The 20,280-nt window shown below is 38.0% G+C and overlaps 1 protein-coding gene across 3 annotated transcripts; it reads right to left on the minus strand.

Annotated features, from left to right (window-relative positions):
• Positions 1–11,055: 11,055 nt before the first annotated feature.
• GAL (galanin and GMAP prepropeptide) lies at positions 11,056–19,991 on the minus strand. 3 transcript variants are annotated; one of them, XM_030039148.2, is made up of 6 exons: positions 19,914–19,991; positions 19,292–19,372; positions 18,544–18,598; positions 17,005–17,091; positions 13,588–13,665; positions 11,056–11,317 (listed from the first exon to the last, which is right to left on the minus strand). In XM_030039148.2, the coding sequence occupies exons 2-6, from the start codon at positions 19,370–19,372 to the stop codon at positions 11,265–11,267; spliced, it is 354 nt and encodes a 117-aa protein (XP_029895008.1). In that variant the 5' UTR covers positions 19,914–19,991; the 3' UTR covers positions 11,056–11,264. The 3 variants fall into 3 exon arrangements, with proteins under 3 accessions (XP_029895008.1, XP_029895007.1, XP_040985130.1); XM_030039147.2 differs by lacking the exon at positions 19,914–19,991 and adding an exon at positions 19,570–19,649; XM_041129196.1 differs by lacking the exons at positions 17,005–17,091; positions 19,914–19,991 and adding an exon at positions 19,570–19,649.
• Positions 19,992–20,280: the final 289 nt, after the last annotated feature.

Genomic DNA, 20,280 nt, shown 5'->3' on the forward strand with positions numbered 1-20,280 from the left:
GGGTGTCCGCTCCGCAGTTGGTCCCGCAGCCGAGCAGAGAGTCTCCTGCCTGGCTCGCCAAATTGACGTGCGGAAACAGACTCCACAATCAGTGAGATTGTAAAGTAGGTATGTTTATTCAGCGCTGGGCAGCACGGGGGGTAGTCCCACCAAAGTCGTGCGCACCTGACTCGGCAGTTCGCTTCAAATTTATACAGTCAAGTGTTACATATACATGGAGTTTCGCAATACGCCTATACATAGGCATGATCTATCCCCGCTTCGTATTAAAATTAGTTCCAAAAGTCACAAGGCCGGTCTTGGCTGGTTTTTGGGGTCGTCTGCTGCTTCTTATCAGGGACTATCTCCTGCCCCAGCCAGCCTCAACAATGCAAACATTAAGCATCACTTCTCATCCCCTTGGGCCAACAATGCAAATGTTAAGCACCACTTCTCAGCCTCTTGGGCCATGTCTACCTCTACTGAAATTTCTTTAACTTCATTATAAGCTAGATAATTATTAAACAGTTCTTATCTACATCCATATATCTACTATATCTACAAAGGTTCCTTTGGCTCCCCGTTTCACAGCCAGTCACCAGTGGGGCTCCCCAGGGCTCAATTTTAGGGCCAGTGCTCTTCAATGCTTTTATAATGAATCTGGACACAGGACTTGAATGTACATTAAGTAAGTTTGCCAATGATACTAAATTAGGAGGAGCTGTAGACTGCCTCAAGGGTAGAGAGGCCTTACGGAGAGCTCTGGATAGACTAGAGAGCTGGGCAATCGCCAACCGTACAAAACTTAACAAGAGTAAGTTCCAGATTCTGCACCTGGGACAGGGTAGTCCTGGTTATACATACAAACTGGCAGACGAGAGGCTGGAGAGCAGCCACGCAGAAAGAGATCTGGGAGTTTGGGTCAATGGCAAGTTGAGTATGAGTCAACAGTGTGCCCTCGCAGCCAAAAGGGCCAACCGTGTCCTGGGGTGCATCAAGCACAGCATAGCTAGCTGGTTGAGGGTGGTGACTGTCCCACTCTGCACTGGTGTGGCCCCACCTCGAGTACTGTGTGCAGTTTTGGGCACCTCAATATAAGGACATCAAACTATCAGAGTGTGTCCACAGGAGGGCAACCAAGATGGTGAAAGGTCTCGAAGGCAAGACTTATGAGGAGCAGCTGACGTCACTAGGTTTGTTCAGCTTGGAGAAGAGAAGGCTGAGGGGTGACCTCACCGCAGTCTACAACTTCCTCAAGTGGAGAGAGAGGTGCAGATCTCTTCTCTCTGGTGACCAGCGATAGGACACGAGGAAATGGAATGAAGCTGCATCAGGGGAAGTTCAGATTGGACATTAGGAAAAGATTCTTCACTGAGAGGGTGGCCGGTCACTGGAACAGGCTCCCCAGGGAAGTGGTCACAGCACCAAGCCTGTCTGAGTTCAAGGAGCATCTGGATGACATAGTCAAATGGTTTAGATTTAGGCAGTCCCAGGAGGAGCAGGGGATTGGACTCAATGATCCTTATGGATCCCTTCCAACTCGAGATATTCTGTAATTCTATTCTACCAAGCTCTTTCATAATTATAAGAGAGTGAATTGTTATCTCGAGCTGTTTGTCTCAAAGATTGTTAGGTGTGAGGAACCGGACTGTCATCTCAAGCCATTCATTTCAAGGAACTGTGAACTGCTTATCTCGAGCCCTTTGTCTATAAGATAGCCTGTTTAAGCAGGACACTCCTCTGTCCATAAGGACGATTACCAGGCCATTGAGGCATCCAGGGGAGGAAACAGAGCTAGAGCCAACAAAGCATGCAAGAATGTGGAACTACCATGCTCCTGGAAACTGTAGTCTTTGAGATAAGATACTGGTTTCTGGTGTTGATCATGGGTAGGTCGATGAAACCTGCAGTGCGTGAACAGTGCATGACATCATTGACATATGCCCTATAAAAAAAACCGTGGAGACAAGCTGTGGGGGGCACCCACCACTGAAGAATTGAAGACTGAGGACCAATGGGACACCGCTGGATCCATGGTGGTGACTATCCTTGCAACTCTATCCCAACTGCTTGCTTGATTTCTGCCTTTTCTTCCATTCTATCCTATTGCTCCTATTTTCTACTTTTGATACTTTTGCTAATAAAAACTCTTTTGGGTATATGGCATTTGACCTCGTTTGTGTCTTAATCTCGCTCTTGGGATCATATCGAAACCTTCCCCGACATTGGATCAGGACAATAATTAATATTTCCAAATTTAGAAAGTCAACAAAAAACATGCAGTCATCAAAACTTTTAAAGCTCTGTACACTGCAATGCTATTGAATTGTGTGAGCAACTCATGGCTGACTTTGAACCCTAATTGCTAATATTGCTTCAGGTCTGATACAACTGAACAGAAAATGATCCCAGAAAAATATGGTACTTGTCCCCTCTGACTGTGATTTTGCTGGGATGTGGCACTAGGGAGCTCAGAAGGGAAATGCCGTGATAGCAGGTAATGATGAAAGGTTCACATATACAGGGTTGTGCATAGAGGGCTTTCTGGCTTTTGTCAGAACATAAATGCATATTCAGAGTTTATTTTTTTATTTGTCTTTTTCTTCTTCTAAAGGAAGCTCTTTCCTGCTGCAAGCCATAGTTTTAAATTTTTCTGTGATTTTAGTATTATTAATTATAAACTGAATTGGAGGTTCTGCAAAAATTTTTCCCAGATTGCCTAGCATAAGGGTACAGTTTTCAGAAGGAGATGCAAGTCCCAATTTTAGCACAATTTTAAGCATTATGGTGCCAAAGTCTTATAATCTTTCAGAGGAAATGTAGGTCATGTCTGCATCATAAACTCCATCCAACCAAGCCTCTGTCATGTTTCACCTGTGGGGACCCCAGCACCATCATAGCATATGCACACTTGACTGTATATGCTAGTGCAGGATGTACTGTGTTGTGTAAGCAAAACATACGGCCCATGTTACATGTGGGCTTAGAGCCTGCAATTACAACATTGCTATGTATTTACCTTGACATTTTGCTAGCAGGTTTTTGGCCTTGAGATGTTGGTGAGATCATTTTAGTTGCTGGCTAACATCACATTTGAGCTTAGATTAATGTAAACCAATAGTAACAAAGACCAACTTTTGATAGCACAAGTTAGTAGTGTTCTCCAGGCTTTCACCTATAAAGGGTCAGGTATTTGAATGTATTTTGCCATCCTACGAGTCAGATTAGTATCAAGTTGGATTTATAAGTGCACACAAGTTCTTGCTTTAATAATGGTTCAGACTGCATATAAATAATTAAAATTTCAAATCTCATTGGTAGTTCAACACCTGACCTCCTTGCATGCTCCCATAAATCCAATCAAGTGAGTTTCTGCATCTCAGAGTAAATTAATGCCTCCAAAAAACCATGTCCTTAAATCACTTCTGAAAATTAGGGATTAGAATCCTTTATTGCTTTGATTCTTCTGAAAAATATAGCTCAATTCTGTCCACAGATGTGATTCTACTCTGAATTCACAAAAGGTAGAGTGGTAAAAAACATATTTTAATTTTTTTTTTTTTTCCCCACAAAGGAGAGCATCTGGCTGAGGCAAAGAATAATGCATATGTGTGCCATGGATTAACACCAGCCAGCAACTAATCACCGCGCAGCTACTCACTCACTCCCCCCACACCCAGTGGGATGGGGGAGAAAATCGGGAAAAGAAGTAAAACTCATGGGTTGAGATAAGAACGGTTTAATAGAACAGAAAAGAAGAAACTAATAATGATAATGATAACACTAATAAAATGACAGTAATAATAATAAAAGGATTGGAATAGACAAATGATGCACAGTGCAATTGCTCATCACCTGCCGATCGATGCCCAGTTAGTCCCCAAGTGGCAATCCTCCCCACCCCCACTCCCCCCATTTTATATACTGGGCATGACATCACATGGTATGGAATACCCCATTGGTCACTTTGGGTCAGCTGCCCCAGCTGTGTCCCCTCCCAACTTCTTGTGTTCCTCCAGCCTTCTTGCTGGCTGGTCATTGATAGCATATGTCCATACATTTCATGTGGTTTGTTCAAACTTTTACGGTTTTAATATTTTGTACCTTCTATTAAAACTGGTTTGCTGCTAGGTGACTGTGCAAGTGAGATTTGATAAATGATCATATATTAACATTATGGTTGAAGCAATAGATAAAGGGTTACCAGGGAGATAATTACAAAGTCTAGTCAAGTGATTAACTAGTAATTATTCTTAAGTTTTGCAGTTCTTTGCTCTTAATGACTAGATGTTCCTGTACACTAGATGAGAACAATGGTGAAACTGACCACATGTGATTGAAACTGCATTAAGCTTCAAGATCAAAGAACAAAGACAAGAATAAAGACTTCAAGGACAGCCAGCAAGAACTTCAAATGGGTTGGTGGCGGCAAAAGCAGCCCTTCGACTCAAATGGATCCTTCATTGCGCGTGATCGGATGTAGGCAGTACTAAGACAATCAGTTGCAATCATTTTTATGTATATGCAATTAGTTATTCTATATAACCTGTTTGTGCTAAAGCTGTGGCATGCACGCTAGGTGGAATTATCCCCCATGCATCCAGCGCTGCAATAAAGAATGCCTGCTTTCTAAAACTCCAAAATGAGTCTTAGAGAGTTTCTTCGACTGGCTTTTCAGTATCAGCATCAGAAGCTGAAAAATCCTTGACTTAGTCTAGACACTACTTGGCAACAACTGAAAACATCAGTGTTATCAACATTCTTCTCATACCTAACTCAAAAACATAGCACTGTACCAGCTACTAGGAAAACAATTAACTCTATCCCAGCTGAAACCAGGACAATGCGTAATACCTACTACAGATCATAGAAGGAAAAAATGTGTTACATCTGCTTCCCCTTACCCAGCCAAGAATATCTGGCTTGTCAACACTGTCACAAATGTGAGTTATTGGTAATTACTGTGTTTTATGCTAATAGATAGCTAGAGTGGGGAGAAGAATACCAAAATAATGATTAACACAACAAAACTACTATGTTTAATCAAACTGAGTTTTGGAAACAGATGTTTGAGGGTTGTGGTGAGACATAAAGTACTGTCTACAATGTGCACTGAAAAAGGAGTTCAAACAGAATTGGACAAAAAGGCAGAGAAAAATGTAAATATTTGGGGGAAAAAAGTGTTATATAGTTTGGACTACATAAAATGAATTAAGATTTCACAGATGTGAGGATGTTTCTAAATAATACACAGACACAGTATCATTTCTTTAATGGCTAGAATCAGTAGATGGTTCTGAAGGCCCAAAGTGACAGAAGGATTTAATGAACAATATACTTTGCAGCAGGTGGGAAGAAGGAGTATTGTTCATGGAATAAGGGTGACTATAGCTTTTATTTCTGAAATTATATTCAGCATAAGATCTGAGATTTATTAAAATGAGATTTTTTATAATGTTGCTCCACTGGATAAGGTCAGACCTTAACTGATGTAAATAAACCTACTTTCAAGGTCATCAGTACCACTATATTGAGTTTCATAGGTCAGGATTTGGATCTCATATATTGTCTTTGAAGAGCTGTATTTTTAAACAGTGACTAAGTAGGTAACCAGCATGAAAGCCAAGCAGGCACAATTTGCAAAGCTGTGTTTTGAAAAGTTGTGCAAAAATGTAACAGTTGGCTGTAAAAACATGGTTATTTTTCCTGTCTGCTCCTACTGGTTCTCTAAGTCTTAAGGCCTGGGTTCGTTCTGCTTGATTTGAAGCAGCAAACCAAAATGCCTAATTCAAAAGGTTACTCTAGATTCAGAGCCAGGGCTCACTCTCTAGATAGCAGAGAGCAGAAGGTGATTCAGATCTTCGCCTAGCAGAGCTTCCCTCTTTAGTTCAAGTGCCTAAAGCTTCTGTGAAGAGTCCTGGAAGTTGTTACCCAATATATGTGTCCCCAAACACTGATTTGTGGAAGAGGTGCATAAAATTCTCACACAAATCTTTGGAGACTACTTTGAGTAGGGTTTTAATAGCTGCAGAGAAAAGTAGATGTGAAAACCACCAGAAAACTAATGATTCCTAAATCTACTATCTTTTAGATTAGGAGTTCCAGAGGAATAGGACAACCCTATGAAATTGCAGAAAGAACTTAGGGAAGCAGGGTGTGACTGCCCTACACTGACATCTGAATAAATTGTAAGCAAAGAATACTCGTTCTACAAATATGACATAGGAACTTATATTGACGTAAATAATTAGAGCCTCAGTTTTAAATCTTGTCAAGAAATACCACCTTTAATATTGATAAATGTAAATAATAGCCATAATGTTCATATATCAGATCAATTATTTTCTTATAGAATGATTTTTAATGAAATAGAATCATTTCAAGGAAACATATGACCTCATAAACATTCTGAAGGGGAAATTATAGAAGCAATCCATTCTAAATTAATATTTAAGTGTTTGTATGTAAGTGATAAATAGTCAACATTCATATTACAAAATCTACCAAAAGAAAAAAAAAAAATTGCCCATTTTATCCTGATTTGAGATAGATTGTATTTTGGTATTTTAGAATATCCTCTCAGAGAGATATTCCATATGAGAATTATGTCTCCCAGCACTCAGAAAGGCTGTATGATTTATTTGTACTTAATTAGTGGAAAATCTGTGGAAATCAATTCAATTAGAAATACCACAGATGATGGAACATAAATGAGTTGAATCTCAAGGGATCAAGTATTTGGGGATAATGTAGTGCTTCACAAGCAAGGAGATAAAATAATTCTCATCTGCAGCTCAACTCTGGGTTTTTAAAGCTCATTTCTGGGAGGTGCTGAGTCTTGCACATGAATTGACAAATCCCCTATGCTCTGTGGTATTAAAAATCTTAGCAACCGACATTTGTATACCCAGCTACTGAATCTAAGGGGTAGCGAGATCTGTGAGTTGCAGTTTTCTATGGTTGGTTCATGTCATGCTCAGTCCTCACAAAATTAATTATCATCAGAATTATTATTTCCATTTATTTAAAAATAAATCATAGACCACAAAATACTGACAGAAGTACTGTAGTATCTTAATGTACTTTGTTAATTGGTGAAGAATCATTCATTCTGCTAATAACACTCAGCTCTAAATTTTCTTTTAATCCTCATACCGGCCTTAGAAATCTCCTGAGGTAATTTATGTCCTGGGCAAGGTATTTCCTGGTGTCCATTTCTAACTTGTTGCTTTTTCATATCATGTATTCTGAAAGAATGTAAAAATACTTTCATCGCTTTTTCTGTGACTTATTAATGTGTTGCTTCACATACTATCTGATATCATATCTCATCATCTTGTTTGAAAGGCAAAAGAACAGCTAAGAAATTGTCAGAATCTTTTGTAAACTCACTCACACCAAGTTTCTCTATTATCTTAGGAAGTTAGTGCATGAGTCAGGCAAAAAGAGCTGGAGCTTGGTTTTAACCATGGCAAAATTAAACTTGAAAGCAGTATTATGTCAACCCCAGCATCAAGCCCCCTCAAATGCCCTCAGTATTCTGAGTCCTGTCTAATTTTTCTATGCTGATTTTGCAGTCTGACCTTTACATGAGTAGACAGGCGCAAAAATACATGTATCCTGTTAGCTGCCTAATGACTTCCTAATCTGAATAGACTGGTTTATGTCAGCTGTGCCACTAGAAATTCCCTCTTTTAAGCTGAACTGATCTGCATTTAAACAAGTCTTAGTGAGACTACCTGGCAGGTGAAGCACTGTATAAAATTATACCTTTTTGGTTATAGGTAGTATTTATTTCTGCAGAATTTTTAGCCAAAAATGTGTAATTTCCAAGTTTCTTTTGTAAGCTGGCATCAGATGCTGTGCAGATGAAGAAGCCCTGTGTAATTAATCCCTGAATTATGGATCAGGTTCTAAGGATTGTTTTATAGTTCTGTGCACACATGACCATAATGTGTTCAGAGACAATTTAATTTGACTTTTGGAGGTAGCGGTTTCATTTGGACCTTGAAGGACTTTTCTTCCGTGAATGTAACTATCTCCTTTCAGGAGCTATGGTGGCCACTATGTGCCGTGCCTGTCAGTGCCACGACTTCACCGTGAGATGTGTGGAAAAGGATTTCTTTTTCTAGGGGTGAGGTTTAAAAATGTTACTTGATCGTTTTATCAGGTCATCATTAAATCCTGTGTTACAAGAAGTGACTTCACTAAGCACTTTTACCACAACATTTAAGACTGTCATCTCTATCCTTACTAGTCTCTTTCTGTAGCTAAAGTCACAATCTAGTTAGGCTCTCTGTTTTGTTCCTTGTTGCTGAATATATTTGTCACTTTTCTCTATAGCTTTTCTGGTTCTACAGTGCTTTTTTTTTTTTTTGCAATGAGTTGACCAGAACTGCAGTTGGTGTCAAAGTTAGGAATGGTGGCATAATGATGTTTTCTGGTTTGGTTTTGGCTATTTTCATTATAATTCCTAACTTTCCATTTGCCTTTCTAATTGCTGCTGAGGTTTAAAATGTCATTTTTTAGAGGACAGTGGACAATGAGTCTAAGCTATTTTTCCAGAGATAATTTAGACCATCATTATGTATATGCAAAAATAGAGTTGTTTTTCTCTGTGTATATTACTTTGCTTGCATCATCATTTAATTTCATGTGCCATTTTATTGTCCAGTCATTCAGCATCATGCAAGCCTTCTGTTCATTGTCAGAGTTAAGTCTGCATGCTGGGTAATTTCCTATCACTGGCAAACATTACAACAGAGTTTTACTCATTTTTTTAGACTTTGGCTTTTGTCTTTAGTGCAGATATGCACTAAAGGTTGATCTAATCCTACACAAATGTGTGATACAATGTATGCAAATGAGCAAATAAATAAAATGAGGAGGAAATGGTTAGGGATTTTTTTTATTTTCTACTGAAACTTGTCACATCTTTTTATCGTCTCTTTGCCCCGTTGAAACTATTGCTTTCAAATCATGGTTTAAAGGCCATCTTATATCAGGTGTTTGTCTGAGAGGCTGATTATGGAGATGTCATTCCAAATATTTGCAGAATTTAGGTCTGAGACGTAGTGATGTAAGACATATTTTAAATAAAATAAATGTTAATAAAATAATGTTACTGAACGTGGTCCAGAAGAATGCCCCTTTACTGTTTTTTTTTTGCTCCTTTGTTTTTGCAAAGATAAGAGCTGTAGAGGGTGGAGAAACAGTCTGAAAATTTTACCTCTTTCTGTATTTTGGAATATTACCAGTATATGTTTGAATGCAGTAATTATTAAGTGAAAGCATGTGGATTGCTTTTAGTAATTAGATTATAATGATCCTTTGTGTTTTTTATAATATATGCATATAGCAGTGCAGCACAATGAGTAAGACCTTGTGGGCCTCCCTGCTTAGACAGTGATGTAAATCTTCCAAGGACCTTGATCCTATGAGTTTTCAGTATTTCAAATAATCTCAAATTTCAGAATTTCAAATAAACATTCTAACAAAACCATTCCAACTTTAATGAGCTGACAGTATGCTAATTTGATTTGTAATAACTTTTCTAATTTTAAACTAGATTTCTTATCCTATTTCAAAAGAAAAGAAATTCAATGCTAAATTTATGATCTTTTTATTTGATCACAGATTCAGCTGCTCTGCCATAGAAAGATGGCTTGTTACCGAGTTCTGCAAATGGATACTGGTTCTTAGCTGTCAATGAACCGAAGTCCAGGGAAGTCAATGAAAAGTATGCCTCTTGATTTTAGTGAGCTCTGCTTCAAGTTTATGATGGGAAATGTGGACATTACTACTGAAAATGAGAGTTTGGAATTACTGAACTATACTAATGTAGAGAAATTAAATTTCACTCTATTTTTTTTTTCACATTTTTGGAAGCCCATGAATTTACCAAATAGTGTTGAACTAGCAGCATGTATACTAGCAGTGTATACTTTTCTATTACTTTTTCAAAAATAATAAAATAGTAAAACATTGTGTGAAAGGCTTTCTCAAAAGCTCATTGGATCTGATAAAAATTGTAGTTTGTACACTTTGGAAAGTGACATCAGACATTAGATCAGAGGCTGAGTGATTATCAGGGGAAGAGCACAGGCTGATTGACAAGGTGAAATAACCTTGTGGGTTCAAATTAGACACTTACAACGGCATCTAGAATGTATTCTATGCTAAAAGTGAAAAACAGATTATGTAATAATGTTCTGCAAAATATCTCATAGTCTGTGCACTCTAGTGCACAGCAGCGTTTTGAAAGGATGTATTTCATTGCACTATGCAGAGAGTGAAAATCATCTGAATGTGAAAAAGCTTTCTAAGAGCAGAGAGTGAAAGTCATCTGAATGTAAAAAAACCTTTCTAAGATTCCATATCCTCTCAAACCTTTCCTCATTCTTGATATGACATTTATTGTGTATGGGCATAGCATTCTGGTCCCAGTACATCAAAGCTCTTTTGTAGAGATTAAGCATGTATTCAAGGGCTTTGCTGGACTCAAACTAAAGTATCTCATAAAATAATTTTATTTTTTTCCTAATCTTGGAGCAGATGGGAGAGTTTCTTCATTAAAGAATACAGATCCAGTATTCTTGACAACATAGGAATAGGAATTCTATACATAGGATTTCTGTAAATCTGTTACCTATACAGAACAGTTAACTTTGTATTGTGTGAAGGTATGCTTTGGTCAATGGGCTGGTGTAGTACAGCCAAATAATATGAAATTTAAGATGAACATGAGTTTATTTCATATCTATGAAAATATGAACAGGAAGTGAGGCTTCCATGAAGTGTAGAAGTACAGACAGATCTGTGACCTAAAAAGAGTCTGTGGCAGCAGTCTGAAGTCACTCTTCCTCTTTTTCTCAGTTAGCTAACGTACCCAATATGCAGTACTTATGTTTTATTTTACTGTAATTTGCAGAGCATAGATGTAGTGTAATCTTGCAGTTTAACTTGAACTTTGTATACAATGTATTGTGTGCTGGTATGTATTTAATTTTAAAATGAAACAATGTAGTTGCTCTTTGTTTTTATTTTATCATTTGCCTACAGAAAAATTTTACCAAGGCAAAATTTTACACTATAACATCACAGGAGAGGAAAAAAAAGAAACCCAAAAAACCCCAACCAACCAAACAAACAAAACAGAGAGCAGAATGCTGTTTACCATTTATCAGGTTAATGCAAACAATACTTCTCATCTTCAGCTCATTTGGATCTTTTGTTTAGAATTCAATCTAAATCTATACTACAACACAATCAAAATGCATTATTCTTCAAGACTGGTTTGTTTCCTCTGGAGAAGGTAGTTTGTCAAGTGCTCCCATCTCTGCAAAAAGGAAAAAAAAAATTAACACATATGTAAGTATGCGTATTAATCTTAGCAATTAAATATTGAAATCCAATTTGAGTAGCATACATTTTTATATTTTTCTTCTCTCAACTATAAGAGGCAAATCCTTGAACTTTTCATATTTTAATTTATAAACTATTGGGTTTTTTCTTTTGAATGTTAGTAATATCTTCCTGCTGTAATTTCACCTTTTTAGAAACAGCAGTAACAGAATGACAATGGAATTATATCAATTTTATTATGTCAATTGATATTGCTGGATCCCAGCATGTCAGAAGTTTTAATATTATCCAGTTATGGCTGTCATCCTACAGCCTGCTCTATATGGGAAGCCTTTATAGCTGGAGGGAGCAATTTTCAAGAGAAAGAGCTGAAGGGCACTTTTAGTTATTGCCAAGATACTTCTTAGCAGTTAATATTTCAACTTATCTTGCAGATCAAAATGTATGCCTAATCTGCATAACCATTCCCTGAATCTGAATCCCATGAGTGGGAGTTCCGCCCCCCCCCCGCCCCGCAAAGGAACATATCTAAACCAATATATTTAATGTAGTAAAGTTTCATTTCAGCAAAAAAGTTGAAGCGTCTCTACCATAATAAAGTATGTTTTACACCTCCTAAATCTACAGTTCTGATTTTGTGTAAGAGTTTGTACTAGGTCTTGCCAATAAATATTGTTAAGGGATAATATGGTAACATTCTGTGTCTTTTGAAACCTGGGAATACAAGAACTATCTCAGGGAAAAGCCATTTCATATGATCTGGAGATTCCCGTTTTTTATGAGGCCAGATAATAATACCACCATTTCTGAAAAAAACACAGCTGTTTGTCATCACTATCCTAAACAAGGAATAGTTATCTAGAGGGGCAATACAGCCTTTTTTGCTCATTCTTCCCAGGGAAGGAGTAATTTATATTTCTATGAGATGCATTCGATTTTCTTGCCCAACTTAGCAGCTCTTACCCTACTTATCAGAGAGTGCATGCTTGAGCTCAACACGTTTCACACCCTTTCTGTTGTGTCCAGTTACTGGTTTTACTTCCTAGGCTCACATAGCAGAGTAAAGGAGTGTTTAGGGCTCCTTTTTCACAGTGGCACAACAAACAAGCTACTACTTTGTCCACAGTAAATATACATGCTAATAATCTACTTTAAATATATATATGAATTATCTCAGGCCCTTAGTACTAACCATAAAGAGTTTTTGTTTCAAATGCAAAGTCGATTCAATAAGGACTTTAGTTGATATTTTCAGTAGTGAGAGTTATTTCGCTTGGGTGGATACAAATAATTTAGAAAATGGTGCCAGAGAGGTCTAGAATTTTATTTCCTATATATGCAGAAAATGAACAGATCTCTTGAAAATCTCTTTTAATAAAGAATTTAAAATACAAATGTAACACACAGTTCTTTGTTACTATTCTACAGCATACACTTGCTACAAAATTGTTTATAATTTGCAAGTATTTATTATGTTTTTGTAGACAGTTTTAGAAGGGCTGAAGAGGTTTTTAAAGGCTCAGAATTGTGTTGTTTTTTTTAAAAAAGCAAAACTAATGAAAACTCAGCAGCAGCCAGATTTCTTCTTCATCTAATGCTATAATAAAATTACCATTCTTATAGAATCAGCTGTAAGCTCAGTTTTATATTTCTTGTCACAATTTTGAGACTCCACAGAGTTTTTACTAGCAACATTTTGAGCTTTTTGCCAACATTGAGCTTAGTGTTGTTGCAATTTCATGATGTGACTTTATTGTAGAATACATGAAGAAAGGGAGATGTATTTCTTTCACCACTAATAAGTGTTTCAGAACTTCAACTAACTGGTTTTGACATTAAACTGAGGTCTTATTTAATTAGTTATTGAATTGTTTTATACTAACTCCCATGTAATCAGACTGTATTTAGTCTGTTTTCAACTATTCTAAAAGTTGGGTCCCTACAATTTTAGTAGTAGCTGTTATTATTTTCATGGTGCCCAGAGTAATCAAATGGTATTAGAACCTGGCTATGTTGGATATTCATTGACCTGCAGTTTAGCAGTACTACCTGCACTCTCTGAATCAGGCCTATTCCTAAGTGCACTAAAATGGAATTGATAGTTTCTCCCCCCCCCGACCAGAAATGCTGTTCAAGGTCTTGCACACTCAAAGCTGTAGCAGACTTGTACATTCAAGGACAGTCCTATCTTCTCAGTAAGTTTCACACCAGAAGGTGTGAAAGATTAAAAAGGAATTCACTAACCTTTAAGATGCAAATAAGCCAAAAATTCAATTACGGTGCGCACAATGTTTTCATCAGCCAGCAGTCTTCCAAGATTCCCTATAAAACAAGTTGGTTGTTACTTAATGTTAACATGGTATGAAGATCTATTGTATGTGACATTGTGGCTAGGTTTATGAGTAATCTGAAAAAAAAAGTATCTGAAGTTTCCTTTTCCTTAAAATCCTCATTGGAAAACCTCATTTAATGGAAGAGCAAAGCCACATTAAGGTAGGTAACTGCAGTTCTCAGAATCAAAATTGCCCAGCTTTGTATGCTATTCCTGCATAGGAGCTGCTTTGACACCTTAATGGTCACGGTCTTTAAGGCTTTACGAGTTCTGCTGCAGAAGAGAGTTATCCTCTGTTATCAACTCTCTCCTTTGTGTCCACCAGCCTGAGATTGAAGGAAAAGGTGAATTTAGCAAACACATTCATCAGCTTTGCAAAACAGTTAAAAATTCTTCACGTCATCTGATCTTGTTCCAAATAAGCTGTTCAAGTGATAAAGAAGTGATTTGTAGCCCAAAAGCTAGGCCTGGGACTTTACTAAAAGCTCAGAAAGGTATATTTTTGCATATGTATCTAATACAATATACTCCTCTTTGATCTTGTGGAAGTAGGCCTTTTGATGCTTTTTAAATGGCCCAAATTATCAAGCTCCCAGGGAGCTTGTTACTGCACTTTGGGAGGTTGGGAAGTACGCTTTCTGTGTCTATTTTAAAAAAGGGGGGGGGGTGGGGGGAGAAGACATCTTGCTTTTTATCAACAGGATGGAGAATTGTTCTATATTAGAGAACAAATGGTAGGTAATTTCCCTAAGATTTTTAGTTCTCTGCACACAGGCAGATGGGTACCACTATCTGACTGACAGTCCATTAGTGTATCACTGAAAAGACTGTCCCTTGATGTTATCCTAGGGGATGTGTTTTATCTCAGAAAATAGTCTGAAAGACTGAGTTGCAGCAGGTGAATATTGGGGGAGACTCTTCCATGATGGAAGAGAAGTGGCATACAGCTCAGAAGGCCAACTGAGCTCTGTAGCACAAATAAAAAATATTGATGGGGAGTTGTAAGGGACACAAAGGTTCCTGGTATATAGCCAGTCAGCATTTAAGAAATTTGCATCTAAAAGTCTTGTCTTCCAGTCTTTGAACTCACAGAGATGTTATTACTCATATTAATAATACTTGTATTATTTGAAGTTTTCCTTAATTTATTTTTTATACTCACCTAACCTGATACAGATTTTTGTCATGATTAATCATTATTATATTAGTAGCTTATTGACCCTGATTTTGTTACCAATGTGATATTTATTGGATAAGTATTTTTCTTTAGTGACTTGAGCATATTGTACATGTGTGTTTCTATATACTCTGCTATTGACCTTAATTCTGTGTAGCCTATTACTTGCAGACTCTAGTAAAGAAATAGTTATGCTCTTGGAATTTAACGATTATCCTAGTTATGCTCATAGATTTTTTTAAATCCTCCCCTGACCTAGTGTTAAGTAAATAATACAACTTACAAGTTCTTCTAGGTTATCTGGAGAGCTTGTGAATTTTGCAGTATTCCTTCAAGGAGAGAGAGGAGTCCTTTGCATTAATTCTTTTACAGTAATAGTGTGTAGGTATATTGCCATTTTAAGATACTTTTTAAATAATTAGCAGAATTTAATAAAAAAAAATCCTTCATTTTCAATTAAAATAAGAATTCTGACTATCTTATGCATTTTTTTTATATTCATATCTCCTTTGAATAGGAACTCTATAATAAACTTCAGCTTCAAAGAAAACTTTTGATGAGAGAACATCTAAAATGAGGTTCATAACAGAGGCTGTTATATAATTTTCAGGTCCCATCCAGACAAGTTTGGTTGAGTTTACTTGTAATTGTGGAGGTGCAGCAGTACCTGGCAGAAGAGTAAATCTTAAAGATCATATTCCTGTAAAGGAGCTGGTAGCATATCCACAAATGGCAACATGTTGCAATGCGAGCTGCATTGTTAGATTCCGAATGCCTACCTTTCACATTGTTTCTGACTACTGAAATATTATTTTTACACCAGTGTTTGAGGAAGTAGGTTCTTCCTTTTTCTTTTTTTTTCTTTTTTCTTAAAAACAAAATGCCAAACCAACCAACAACAACAAAAAATAATCAACCCACAAAACAAAGAACCACTCCCAACCAAAAACCACCACACGCACAAAACCCCACAATGTAACTGTACCAGAACTAAACAGGCAGTCATTCTGAGAATGTAACAACTAAGAAATGTATTAATGTTACTTTTCTATTTGGAATTATGTCTATGAAATTGTAATTAAGCACATTGCCTTTATTTATGAACTGCTTTAGTGTTAGCTACATTTGCATTGTGCAGGGTGGATTTAAAATAGCCTGTGAGAGCTCTGGGGCTGGGACTTTGTCCTCCCCCATCAGTGCAGTGCTGAATGCAATAGTACTCAAGTAAGTACCGCTTGCTTTGGTTGCAGTGAGGATAGATCACCCTCTGACAGCCTAAAGACGAGATTCATCCTAGCTGACTTTAGACCGTCTGCAGCAGTTTTAGTTTCTCCTCAGGAGAAAGGAACAGGTTTTTCTAGAAGTTTCTACATGTTATCCTGAAGTAGGTGTTCAAAATAAATGCTAAAAGTGCCAGCTTCTCTTTATAAAGGGAGTCTAGACATCTATTGTAGAGGCCCAGCCTTGTATGACAAATCCAGAACAAGGCTGCATCCTTTTCATTGCCGCTTACTAAATTTCGATACATTTCGATACAAAAAAATATGTTGACTTGACTTCAGTTTTGACCAGGTTCTCAATCTTTTAATGAAGATAGTCCATCTTGCTTCAACATAGGAAATATTGTGAGACTTAACATGAAATTATTATTTTTTTAAATAGTGAAGACTCTTACGACATAAACAGTGCCATACAGTTCTGAGGTCTAGTTTTAGCTCTGGAGCATCAGAATAAAAAAAAAAAAAAAAAAAAAATTGCCAGTTTCTATAGCTTTCCCTACTGAAAGACTCCTTTATGGGCTTGCTTCTTTGCTGAAAAAAATTAACTCTTGAGTGTATAGGGTGACATTTGAACTACTTATTTGAACATATGAAAAGAAAAAACTAGGTTTATTCAAAGTAATATGATCTGTTATACTTTAAAAGCAATGTAATTATGGCACTTTTCCCTGGGCACCAAGATGTTTTAAACTATGACCATATACAAAGAGCACACTGAATGGCCAAATTTCATTTTTCTTCCTTTCATATGTTTATTAGGATTTTTGTTAAAGTGCAGGAATAGCCTTGTATCTAGGTAGTTAGTTAACTCAATAACAGTAAATAAATTACTAAACATAAAAAACAAAATCAACAATACTGGCTTTCATTACCTGCTTTAATATCCTCATCAGGCTGTATTTCACGTTTACCAGTGAAACCATGTTTGTCATTAAAAGATCTGTGGTTATCTACTGCATCTGATAAATAAATTAAAAATCAGAGGAGTTAATTGACATAGCAACAACCTTTGCTGTATTGCTTGTTTTTCATGGATTTCAAAGAAGAGATCATGATGGGCACTTTTGATTTACAAAATGACAAAGAAGCAATTAATGTGTCACTAAATGAAATAACCTGTCTTCTGAATTTGTGATTATGATTTATATCATTTACAAACCCAGTCCTGTACTACATAGCTGCTGAAGCTGTTGCTGAATTCAGAGGAAGTTGTAAAGAAAATGTAAGTTTGTACATTTACGTGTAATTTGGGAAGTTGTTTTTCCTACTCTTTCCTCTATTTTTAGAAAATGATGCCAATGAGTTTGCTTAAAAGAAAACTGCAGATAGTTTACATGAATAACCTTCAAAAACTATCTTACATGCCCCTGGTGCCTCTTCTCTCCCCCTTGCAATGGGGATTGCCTTTATCAGTAAAAGCTGATCAATACGACCTGCAACAAAGGATGATTCCTATTATCCAGTCTTAGATAAATGGCACTTTGACAAGTACATTTCCCCACAGTATCTTTGCCAATTTGGATAGATCTGCTTTGGGGCTAATACACTTCCAGACATTTACAGAACCAGTTAATACGTTTAAGATGCATTAATCTTTTTTTTAAGTATTCTTAAGGTTAGTTAAAAATAATGAAGAGAGTCACAGTAAGTATCTGTAGTATTTGTTATGTACTGCTAAGACAGAAAACATAGAAACATTGGTAGTGAGTGTTATTACATTAACAAGAAATAAGGGTAAAAAGACAGATATTTGAGACAGCTTAGCACTGCATTTCACATAATCTTCATTTGTGATTCTCCATCTTTGTAAACCAATGTGTTCCTGTATTTTAAACACCTTCTACATTAAATATTTTTCACATAGTGAACAGTTAATATTTACAGTCATGAGTTTGCGTGTTATTGTTTTAAATTGTTTTGCTTTAATTGAGGAAAAAAAATTAGTAGTATCATAAAGCCAGGTAGCAAAGCCATTTTCAAATAGATTTAAAGGTGAAATCTGAAATACATTAACAAGTGCCAAAATGTCACATTTTGTCATTCATCCCTTGACATCTAAGATGCTATAAGATTTTGTAACACTTTGGGGGAGGGGTGGAGTAGTATTTGTCATATGAAAATTACAGTTCAGAAGCACAAAGAGTGAGCAGATGTGCTTCTGGGTACAAAGTTTCACAGCACCACTCTGCTTTAAAAAAGAACAGTTATTGTCTAAGACAAGTCAACTCTATAATAGGCATGTAACAGATATCTAAACAAGTGTTCTCCCAAATGAGTTTCTTCAGTCTTGCAGGTTTAGACAAAATTACTGTATTCACTAGAAAAGTGAGTACCACACTACAGCAAACTGGTTCACAAGAAAAAAAACTTCTGCATTTTGAAATAATGCAAAAAGAGAGTGCTTGACTTACGTGGCCCAAGCAGGTAACCAGCACTATTCAAAGTCCAGCCCCTTTTTTCTCTTGCCTTAAAGAAAAAAGTGAAAGTATGTTATGAACTACACAGTGCTTTCTGAAGACAAAGGAAACAGCGCCCAAATGGGCATTCTCTTAGCAGAAAGTGTCTTCTGAAGGCTTGAGATCAAGAAATATTGTAAAAAATAAAAGCAAATAATATTAAGAAAAAAATAATGGTGAACTCTTGCCCCCTCCCCATCTAAGTCAGTAGTTTTGCTATTGACATCCATGCGGAGTGAAGATTTCACCCCATATAAGTGAAACTGCAAATCACACTTTGGAGGCAGAAATTTTGACTTTATACTGCAAGTTTATATTACCACCTGATAATCACCTTAACAAACAGCAATGTTTTCTTTTAATTGTTTGGATTTACATGACAGCCTCTTTATAAAAGAGGTCCACATGCACACCACCTATTTCTGAGTCAGGTGGGACACCTGTTCAATTTTGAGCTGTAAACCAGACACTCTTTCCCTTCCTTTAGTCCTGTTACTTGTTACAAGGGAGCTAGCATTAAAGAACCCCAAATTCTTAACTAAAAACCTGTTTACTGCCCAAAGTGTTTTTGAGTGCTGCATCTTGCCCACCCCCTGTATCTAAATGCAGTGTGTATCACTGCAAAGTTTAGTGTTACTTGCCAGCTGAGACATGGATGCTGCCCAATGGATATAGGGCTTCCAACAGTGAAATTAGTACTTACTGAGAAAACCAGTCCAAGTGTTTCTGACAGGGTGGCACAAAGGATTAAAGACAGAAACAGGAAACTAGTGCACCTCTGCATCTGGAAAGAAACCGTTTTGGGGTAAGTGCTCCGAGTTACCGCTTTGCCTTCCAGTTACGGATCCCACAGAGCACGAGAGCATCCCCGCCACGGGTGGGAAGGGGGGGGGCTAAGCCTTCTTCCCGTGGGGCAGGGAAGCTGCGGCTACCGGGTTGGCACCCAGATTCGCACCGGGAGAGAGTCCGAGAGGGGAGTACCTTGAGCTGGGGCGCGACGGTCTCTCCCTGGCAGCGCTGGTGCTGGCGGTCCGGGGCGGAGGGGGGCGCGGCTCGTCCCGGGGGCGCTCACTGCATGGCCACAGTGCGCGGGTGCAGATCTGCACGCCCACCCTCGCTTCCCTCAGCTCTTTATGGGCTGCAGCACCACCGGGAGAGGGAGGGGGGAGCCGAGAGCCGCCCACCCCCCCTCTCCTCCGCCTCTCCTGGGTCATTTCCCCCTCACCAACCTACTGCATTAGGAAGGGCAAAAATTACATTAATTCAATTAGAGGTATTTGGAAGCACGACGCAGGCTCCAGGGAGATAACAGCCCGGGCAATTACGTCTGCTGACGGCGGCCGTGAGCAGGCTGGTGGGCAGCGAGAGCAGCTCTGGTCCGGGCAGCCTTGCCTGCGCCTGCCACTCGCTGCAGCTTCACCAGGGCTTGGCTGATGGTGGGGACTAAGAAGGCGTAAAGTGAATAGAGATCACTTTTCCGAGACTCGGGTGCGGGAGCAGAGCTAAATACAAACGTCGGCATGTGATGCTGGCTAACGAGATCCAGTGTCTGGGCTTTGCCTTCGGCAATACTGAGGACCTAACACCCCCCTGCTCTGCTTGCGATCCCTGGAGCTCCCTGTGGTCCAGGCCACTGGCGGTCCCTTGAAAGCCTTTCAAGCCATGCCCTTTGCTGTAGCATCACAGCAAAAA

This window comes from Aquila chrysaetos, chromosome 16, assembly GCF_900496995.4.
Source record: "Aquila chrysaetos chrysaetos chromosome 16, bAquChr1.4, whole genome shotgun sequence".
Classification (NCBI taxonomy): domain Eukaryota; kingdom Metazoa; phylum Chordata; class Aves; order Accipitriformes; family Accipitridae; genus Aquila; species Aquila chrysaetos.

Excerpts from the sequence above, each read along its gene's own strand:
- GAL (XM_030039148.2), bottom strand. The coding sequence starts at position 19,372 with ATGCAGAGGTGCACTAGTTTCCTGTTTCTGTCTTTAATCCTTTGTGCC. Across the intron at positions 17,092-18,543 it reads TGGTTACCTGCTTGGGCCAC|ATGCAGTAGATAACCACAGA; the intron begins GTAAGTCAAGCA and ends TTTATTTATCAG. Across the intron at positions 11,318-13,587 it reads GGCTTATTTGCATCTTAAAG|AGATGGGAGCACTTGACAAA; the intron begins GTTAGTGAATTC and ends TCCTTTTTGCAG.